The sequence below is a fragment of the Oncorhynchus clarkii genome, chromosome 16 (assembly GCF_045791955.1).
Source record: "Oncorhynchus clarkii lewisi isolate Uvic-CL-2024 chromosome 16, UVic_Ocla_1.0, whole genome shotgun sequence".
NCBI lineage: Eukaryota > Metazoa > Chordata > Actinopteri > Salmoniformes > Salmonidae > Oncorhynchus > Oncorhynchus clarkii.
In genome coordinates this window covers 22,808,062-22,818,075 of record NC_092162.1, presented here as the reverse complement: position 1 = coordinate 22,818,075, position 10,014 = coordinate 22,808,062, and the positions used below count along the sequence as shown (strand labels likewise).

Below are 10,014 nucleotides of genomic sequence, written 5' to 3'. Positions count from 1 at the left end.
AGAAAGAGTAGGAGAGGAAGATTGCTAACAATTCCCACAATAAATTACATTTATGGCCCTTCACTGACATTTGACTTAAAGAATAAAAGGTCTACTTCTGCCCCCTACTGTTGAAATGAACTCACTGACGCGTCATGATCTTAGTCTTGATCCCACTGGTTGCATTTACATAGGCAGTCCAATTCTGATCTTTTGCCCAATTATTCGCAAAAGAGCTGATCTTATTGGTCAAAAGAATTGGACTGCCTGTGTAAATGCAGCCACTGAGTATTTGGGTGTGCGCCCAACGCATTCAAAGGCAATTACTTCATAGAGCCTGAATTGGACTAGCTTGGTAGAAGACCCAAGTATGTTTTCATACTTGAACTTCGACCCGAGAAGTCATGTAAATCTAACAGTGAAGTTATTTTCTATCAGGATTATGGTTAGCCTTTTAGGGTTACTCAGTGATTGGCCATGTTGTTAGCTGTTTAAAAAAAAAAGTTAGTTTGTCACGGAAAGGACTAAATAGGCTTTTAATCATAAATTGAGTTAGATTTTATTTTATTTTTTACATCAAAGTTCTATGCTCTCAAAACCATTAACAAATCCTTTTGTATGTTTAAAATATATTTTTATTGTTGTCTCTTATTGTGTTATGTGTTATTTTCTCTGGCTACTTTTGGCTTGTTGGTCAATGTTAACTTGGCTTGTGGCTTCACTGACTTTGCCTGAAGTGAAATAAAAACGTTGAACTGTTTGTTACCTGTTTCTGACTGTCCCATTTCATTCCAGTCTGTTCTCAACTACTGCAAAGAACTTGTATATTCCACTTAATTTATACTCCAGAGCAGTGGTTCCAAAACTGTGGGTTCGGGGCCACACGTGGGTAGCAGCAGAGGTCCAGGTAGATACAGGGGATGAAATGTGTTGTGGGTTGTAACAAAAAATGTGCTCAAAACACTCAAATCTACATTCAGTTGGATGTTTTGAATAAGAGGGTTCATTATTTGTATGATTTTTTTGGTCTTCGTTTGTGTTTTCACCGCTCAACCCTTACGGTGGGTCACGACTACATAGAGACCTAAATTGGTTGGGTCACGAAGCAAAACAGTTTAGGAAACCCTGCACTAGAGAGCGCCGCTATATGTTGGGTCATGGGTCACTGGTCACATAAAGGCACACAAGTGACAAAGAAGTGAAAATGCACAGGTATGGAGAGCATAATTAACTAAACGAATACTACACAATAACAAAAAAGAGTTGTTGGGATTCCTTATTTTATTGGAGAACTACAGGTGTTTCTGTAGATTAGAGGAACTGCTGAATACTGTTGGCTTTGACGTTTCTGGATACAATACTGCCTCCTAGTAGTACTGCCTCTTATTGGAGCTGTCGCCGATTCCGAGGCAGAGGTCATCTTTTGAACGACAGGTGGTCTAGCGGTCGGTCTGACATTGGTCTATAGCAGTCACCGCCGAAGCCCACAGCACATCTATGTCTGTTTTGGCGTGCTCTCGAATCCCAGCACCATCGCTCACCCGCGCTGTCCAGCTCCTCCTGCCTGCCTGTCTGTCCTGTCTGTCTGCTCAATCAAAAAGAGTGGTAATTTCCAGACAGACCCAGGTCCCTTGGTGCATCACACCACAGATCGCTTCACGTAGCCAGCCAGTACAGTGCCTTTGAGCCGGTGCTTGGTGGAGTCATAGACCCCCCGTCTAGAGCAATTGGAGGAGAGCTTGGCACAGATCTCGCTGTGTTTCTCCAGGCGACTAGGATCAAAGCACCGGCCACAGTGCTCACACTGCTTCAGCTTGGAGTTGGCTGCACTCATCCTCAGTCTAGGTTTTGTGTCCACCTGAATGAAGGAATTCATTTGTTTATATATGTGGCAAATTGAAAAATTTAGTTGCTTCAGCCATTGTGAATACAACACTACTCAAATGAAAATTCTCAAGGACAAAAAACACAAAGTCAAAAGACATTTCTGTTGTGGTACTCCTCGTTATCAGATGGACACATGATTGCACAGCTCATGCCAGATGGTATATTGGGCACTCTAAAGGCACTTTACATACAATTAAATTGGAAAAATACATACAATATACAGTATGTAATACAAATAAGCCTAAAACATGATCACAACACTGAACTAGATCAGCAGTGCACTAATTTACCTCTCCGTCCTTCATTGTCTCATCCTCCTCTTTCACACTCTTCTCGACTTGGACCCTGTCCTTGCTCACGTGTCTCCTGGCTGCTTCGGCTTACTTGCTATGCTGCCCTCTTCCCCTCCATTTTCCATCACCTCTTTCTTCCTCTCTTCCTCCTCTTCGTTATCTCTTATCATCTCCCATAGGTCAGAATCCACCTTCATCAGGCAGTTCTCCTGGATGAACTTCTTCACCTTGAACTGCTCCTTTGCTTTCCTCTCCTCCAAAGCCTGAGCATCCATCTTGGCCCCACCTTTGATCAGGTTTAATTCCTGGGTGACACAGATATTCCATCACCTGCTCAGCCTCCAAGTTGAAGACAACCCATACCATCTTATCAGGGCATGGCGATAGATCCTGTACAGTTAGGGTCTGAGTCTTGAACTGGACGTGTTTCTTCACAACCTGCCTTCTGAACTTTGAAGCAGGACGAGGGCTTCCCTCTGGTCTGACAGTCCGTAATGACTCCTTCTTGGCATCATTGTTTGGCACAGTGACTCTGACTCTAATGGGAGGCAATGGCATCTTGGTGACCATATTGGCTCCATGGACTGCCTTCAATGGCTTGGCACTATGGAGGTAGATGTCTTTCACCACGCAGGTTTGATCCCTCTTGGTCCGGATGGGTTGCAGTGGCTTCCGGATGGGAGGAACAGTAGCCTTCCCTGGCTTCTGAGATGTTGGAGCTACATGCAGTCCTTGACTCTTCCATTGCAGATGGCCCTCTCCTTCTGCAGTACTGGGATTCTGGAGGGAGGATGGGGCCTATTTTCCTCAGTCTCAACCTTTTCCACAGGCTCCAAACTGGATGGGCCATATCATAAAGTAGCTTCATAATCAACACCTTATCATACTGACTCAATGTGACCATGTCAGCAGAATTAACTGATGACTGTGTTCACTATGGGATATTGTTCTGACTGTAAACTTGTTTAACTAGATAGCGCTCTGTTATACTAGGATGATTTGTAGCAACACTGTCTGTAATAACTTTACAATATTAGTTGACTTGAGTAAACCAAAGAAAATTCACATTTTAGAGTCATACAGTCAGTCAGTGACTCACACCATCTCCAACTTCAAAGCCAACCATTTAAAACCTAGCTAACTTAGTATCAAGTTACTCCATATGTTTCATACATGTATTGTAATCGTATTTAATAACTTTATTTAATATAACAAGACATAATAATAGCTATTATTTTATTATAGCTATGATATAGGACTAATACAAATATTCAACATATTCAATACAAAAACTTTTTTTAAAGCTTAAACATGAAAACATAGTGTTCTAAAACGTGCTTAAACAACTGTATATTGACTGATAGGCCTACATTCGGATTAATATTATTTTACGATAAGAAAAGGGCATGAAACGCTTGTGATTTTTTTTTGCTCTAAAGACCCCCTCCCCCTTATAAACGCCACACCTCGTTGTAGGCTATGACTTTCCGTACAGAGGAAAACAGTGCTTTTGAGTTTACTCTATTTGGAGTTGTGTCAGATCGCAGACTGAGCGAAGGCGGAAGGGAGGGGGGGTATTTAAACTAGTCACAAAGAAATGTCTTGCCAAACGTCTGCGCCGTGCGTCCTGACAAAGTACCCACGCCAAGATGGGTAGGCCTACTCACATAACGCAAAGGATTCAACTTTGGATAGGTTCTTTCGTTTTATTTGCAGTTACTGATGTTTTGGGTAAGTTTGAACTATATGATGTAAATGTGCTACTTCTAGCGGTGTGCGGTTGCTGCATCTTGATCGGTGTAATAATTAATAATTGTTGAGAGAGAGAGGGCGCAAAACGCAGTTCAGACAGGGAAATAGACTACAGCTAGAAATACACGTTAGACACTGTAGTTTCTTTAATGGTCGCATGAAATGGTAATATCGCTACAAATAAGGGCATTTAATAGATGCAGTATCATCAGTTTGGCTATTATTATAGAAAATCATTGTAGTTTTTATTAAACTAAATTAATCATAACTGGATAAATGGATAAAAAATGTTAACTCCAAACTCGTTTTGTTGTAACTTCTCTAAATCTGTCCACATCGCTCCCCGTGCTCTCCCCAGACTGTTTGAGATTGGCCTCTAGTTTCCATCTTTCCCCTTATGACTCCTTATCACCTGATGAGATGACAAAGGGGAATTATAGGCTTAGCATTCTGCTAGTAAGAGGACCATGTTCATTGTGTGTGTGTGTGTGTGTGTGTGTGTGTGTGTGTGTGTGTGTGTGTGTGTTTGTGTGTCATGCGAGCGCGTGTGCAGGTGTGTCCCATTACTTGAGGTTCAATAAGCATGTCAAAAGTGATTCGTTTGATTGACAAGAATAATCACTATTTATTAAAAAGGTGACTTAAGTCATAAACACACATATACACACCAAATTACTGTAGACTATCTACACCCTTACAAAAAAAGCCTTACAGGAACCCTGCATGAAGAATCCTACAGGATTCCTGCAGGATATATATTCTGCAGGATTCTGTAGAAATCATGCAGGAAGTCCTTCAAGTAAACAATCCTGCAAGAATCCTGCAGATAGTCATTTTCCTGAAGGACAACCAGCAGGAATTGCCCTACAGCAAAATGGCCCCAAAATCATTTTGATATCCTGTAGATAAGATTCCTGAAGGTAATTCTAAAATATTTTCAGGGCCATTTTCCTGTAGGACAGACAACCTGTGGGATCTCTTCCTCATCCTTTAAAATAATGGACATAAAGCATAAGATATCTGATTGCATAGGAATGTTATTATTCAATGCAGCAACAGCGGGCGTGTTTGATTGTCCGGACAATCAAACACGCCCGCTGTTGCTGCATTGAATAATAACATTCCTATGCAATCAGATATCTTATATCATAAAAAAATTATGTCCATTATTTTAAAGGATGAGGAAGAGATTCCACAGGTTGTCTGTCCTACAGCACTGCATTAAAAACATGATTCCTAGGAGAAAGAAAATGAGATTCTGAATAAATATGGCAGAAGCATAGGTAAAAGAGTGAGAGTAATGGTGACGTCACATGAACAGCTTATGTGTATTGGTGTAAAGGGAAACAAATGTCTGCAATGGTAAACCTGGTGATAGTTGCTTTTAATATGGCTGGTACCAACAACATCTGTGAGTACTGCTATGCGTGTGTGTTAGGCTCCATTTTAAAGGGAGAAATGAGAGGCTGAAACTATGTGTGGTGGTACCTTTGCCTGCAGGACTGTCGAGTGCTGCTTTCTGTGGTAGTCAGTCTCACTTGTTTATAGGCTCTGTCTTAACTGGGGAGGGGAGGAGAGAGATGAGAGCGAGAGAGTTCCGAATATAACTGCAGAACTCTGTGTGTGTGTGTGTGTGTGTGTGTGTGTGTGTGTGTGTGTGTGTGTGTGTGTGTGTGTGTGTGTGTGTGTGTGTGTTACATGAAAAACAGCAACAAAATAGTGCAAATTATATACTGTAGTAGTAAAGGAAACCGTATCACCTTTAAATAGAAGACTACTGGACTAATGGAGCTGCAAATGAGACAAAGATTCAGAAACAGAAACATGATTTTATTATAGCTATTATTGTTATGATATAGGCCTAATACACATATTCAACATACTCAATACAAAAACTATTTTAAAAGCTTAAACATGAAAACATAGTGTTCTAAAATGTGTTTAACAACTGTATATTGACTGGTAGAACTACATTCGGATGAATATTATTTAAGGATAAGAAAAGGGCATAAAATGCTTGTGCTTTTTTGTTGCTCTAAAGCCCTTATAAACGCCACACCTCGTTGTACAGTAGGCTATGACTTTCCGGACAGAGGAAAACAGAGTTTACTGTATTTGGAGTTGTGTCAGATCGCAGACTGAGCGAAGGCGGAAGGGGGGGTATTTAAACTAGTCACAAAGAAATGTCTTGCCAAACGTCTGCGCCGTGCATCCTGACAAAGTACCCACGCCAAGATGGGTAGGCCTACTCACATAACGCAAAGGATTAAACTTTGGATAGGTTATTTCGTTTTATTTGCAGTTACTGATGTTTTGGGTAAGTTTGAACTATATGATGTAAATGTGCTACTTCTAGCGGTGTGCGGTTGCTGCATCTTGAACATCGGTGAACTAATTAATAATTGTTGAGAGAGGGCGCAAAACGCAGTTCAGACAGGGAAATAGACTACAGCTAGAAATACACGTTAGACACTGTAGTTTCTTTAATGGTCGCATGAAATGGTAATATCGCTACAAATAAGGACATTTAATACATGCAGTAATATCATTTTGGTTTTTATTATAGAAAAGTATTATATTTTTAATTAAACTAAATTCAACATAACTGGATAAAAAATGTTAACTCCAAACGCGTAACTTCTCTAAATCTGTCCACATCGCTCCCCGTGCTCTCCCCAGACTGTTTGAGATTTCCATCTTTCCCCTTATGACTCCTTACCACCTGATGAGATGACAAAGGGGAATTATAGGCTTAGCATTCTGCTAGTAAGAGGACCATAAGTCATAAGTAGCTGTACCGTGTGTGTGTGTGTGTATGTGTGTGTGTGTGTGTGTGTGTGTGTGTGTGTGTGTGTGTGTGCACATGCGAGACTGTGTGCAGGTGTGTCCCATTACTTGAGGTTCAATAAGCATGCCAAAAGTTATTCGATTGATCGCCAAGAATAACTATTTATTAAAAAGGTCATACACACACCAAATTACTGTAGGCTATCTACACCCTAACAAAAAAGTCTTACAGGAATCCTGCATGTAAAATCCTACAGGAATCCTGCAGGATATATATTCTGCAGGATTCCTGTACGATTTTGGGGCCAGTTTCCTGTAGGACAATTCCTGAATGAATGCTGTAGGATCCTGTAGGAATCATGCAGGTAGTCTTTCAAGAAAACTTTTCCTGAAGAACTATCAGAAGGAATTGTCCTAGAGCAAAATGGCCCCAAAATCCTTTTGATATCCTGTAGATATGATTCCTGAAAGTACTAAAATATTTTCAGGCCATTTTCCTGTAGGACAACCTGCGGGATCGCTTCCTCATCCTTTAAAATAATGGACATAAAGCATAAGATATCTGATTGCATAGGAATGTTATTATTCAATGCAGCAACAGCGGGTGTTTTTGATTGTCCATTTCACCATCACTGCATACAATATGAATAAATATGGTAAAAGCATAGGTAAAAGAGTGAGTCAGTCATTGGCATCGATGACGTCCCCCCCACAGTGACCGTATGTACATACCCCAACCTGAAGCCATGAATTACAGGCAACATCCACGCTGAGCTTAAGGCTTGGGCTGCTGCTTTCAATGTGTGGGACTCAGGCAAAGCATCAATACAGGACTAAGATCGAATCGTACTACACAGGTTCTGATGCTCGCCGGATGTGGCAGGGCTTGCAAACCATTACAGACTACAAAGGGAAGCACATCCGAGAGCTGCCCAGTGACAAAAGCCTATCAGACGAGCTTAACTACTTCTATGCTTGCTTCGAGGCAAATAACACTGAAACATGCATGAGAGTACCAGCTGTTCCGGAAGACTGTGTGATCACGCTCTCTGCAGCCGATGTGAGTAAGACCTTTAAACAGGTCAACATTCACAAGGCCGCAGGGACTGTAACGGTTTTCTATATGAGAAGGAGAGTCGGACCAAAATGCAGCGTGTCTATTGCAATCCATGTTTAATGAAGAAACACACTAAACACAAACACTACCAAAATAATGAACGTAACGAAAACCTAAACAGCCCTATCTGGTGAAAACACATAGACAGGAACAATCACCCACAAACACACAGTGAAACCCAGGCTACCTAAATATGGTTCCCAATCAGAGACAATGACGAACACCTGCCTCTGATTGAGAACCATATCAGGCCGAACATAGAACTAGACAAACTAGACATGTAACATAGAATGCCCACTCAGATCACACCCTGACCAACCAAAACATAGAAATATACAAAGTAAACTATGGTCAGGGTGTGACAGTACCCCCCCCCCCCCCCCCTCCCCAAGGTGCGGACTCCGGCCGCAAAACCTGAACCTATAGGGGAGGGTCTGGGTGGGCATCTGTCCGCGGTGGCGGCTCTGGCGCTGGACGTGGACCCCACTCCATAATAGTTTTAGTCCACCTCCTTAGCGTCCCTAGATAGGTTACCCTCCTAAATGACAGCTCGGGACAGAGGGGCAGCTCGGAACAGAAGGACAGCTCGGGACAGAGGTAGCTCGGGACTGATGGGTAGCTCAGCACTGAGAGGAAGCTCAGGCAGGTAGTTGGATCCGGCAGATCCTGGCTAGCTGGCGGTTCTGGCAGATCCTGGCTGACTGGCGGTTCTGGCAGATCCTGGCTGACTGGCGGATCTGGAAGATCCTGGCTGACTGGCAGATCCGGAAGAGTCTGGCTGACTGGCAGATCCGGAAGAGTCTGGCTGACTGGCAGATCCGGAAGAGTCTGGCTGACTGGCGGATCCGGAAGAGTCTGGTCGACTGGCGGATCTGGAAGAGTCTGGTCGACTGGCGGATCAGGAAGAGTCTGGTCGACTGGCAGATCTGGAAGAGTCTGGTCGACTGGCGGATCTGGAAGAGTCTGGTCGACTGGCGGATCTGGAAGAGTCTGGTCGACTGGCAGATCTGGAAGAGTCTGGTCGACTGGCGGATCTGGAAGAGTCTGGTCGACTGGCAGATCTGGAAGAGTCTGGTCGACTGGCAGATCTGGAAGAGTCTGGTCGACTGGCAGATCTGGAAGAGTCTGGTCGACTGGCAGATCTGGAAGAGTCCGGTCGACTGGCAGATCTGGAAGAGTCCGGTCGACTGGCAGCTCTGGCTGCTCCATGCTGACTGGCTGCTCCATGCTGACTGGCAGCTCTGGCTGCTCCATGCTGACTGGCTGCTCTGGCTGCTCCATGCTGACTGGCTGCTCCATGCTGACTGGCTGCTCTGGCTGCTCCATGCTGACTGGCGGCCCTGGCTGCTCCATGCTGACTGGCGGCCCTGGCTGCTCCATGCTGACTGGCGGCCCTGGCTGCTCCATGCTGACTGGCGGCCCTGGCTGCTCCATGCTAACTGGCAGCTCTGGCGGCTCCTTGCAGACTGGCAGCTCTGGCGGCTCCCTGCAGACTGGCAGCTTTGGCGGCATCCTGCAGACAGGCAGCTCTGGCGGCTCCTTGCAGACTGGCAGCTCCTTGCAGACTGGCAGCTCTATGCAGACTGGCAGCTCTATGCAGACTGGCAGCTCCTTGCAGACTGGCAGCTCCTTGCAGACTGGCAGCTCCTTGCAGACTGGCAGCTCCTTGCAGACTGGCAGCTCTATGCAGACTGGCAGCTCCTTGCAAACTGGCAGCTCTATGCTGACTGGCAGCTCTATGCAGACTGGCAGTTCTGAACAGGCGGGAGACTCCGGCAGCGCTGAAGAGAAGGAAGGCTCTAACAGCGCTAGACAGGCGGGAGACTCCGACAGCGCTGGAGAGGAGGAAAGCTCCGGCAGCGCTGGACAGGCGAGGCGCACTGTAGGCCTGATGCGTGGTGCTGGCACTGGTGGTACTGGGCCGAGGACACGCACAGGAAGCCTGTTGCGGGGAGCTGCTACCGGAGGGCTGGGGTGTGGAGGTGGTACTGGAAAGACCGGACCGTGCAGGCGCACTGGAGCTCTTGAGCACCGAGCCTGCCCAACCTTACCTGGTTGAATGCTCACGGTCGCCCTGCCAGTGCGGCGAGGTGGAATAGCCCGCACTGGGCTATGCAGGCGAACCGGAGCGCAAGGCTGGTGCCATGTAAGCCGGCCCAAGGAGACGCACTGGAGACCAGCTGCGTAGAGCCGGCTTCA

The 10,014-nt window shown here is 45.0% G+C and overlaps 1 protein-coding gene across 2 annotated transcripts in view; it reads left to right on the top strand.

Annotated features, from left to right (window-relative positions):
• Positions 1-3,763: 3,763 nt before the first annotated feature.
• Positions 3,764-10,014, top strand: part of LOC139368210 (integrin beta-3-like) — a 44,566-nt gene continuing 38,315 nt past the window's right edge. Inside the window, exon 1 of one of the 2 annotated variants that reach the window (XM_071106857.1) lies at positions 3,764-3,890. In XM_071106857.1, coding sequence (XP_070962958.1) covers positions 3,809-3,890 — 82 coding nt within the window. In that variant the 5' untranslated portion in view covers positions 3,764-3,808. Of the gene's footprint in view, positions 3,891-6,138; positions 6,229-10,014 lie in introns of those variants that run through there. The other variant, XM_071106858.1, reaches the window with a different exon arrangement.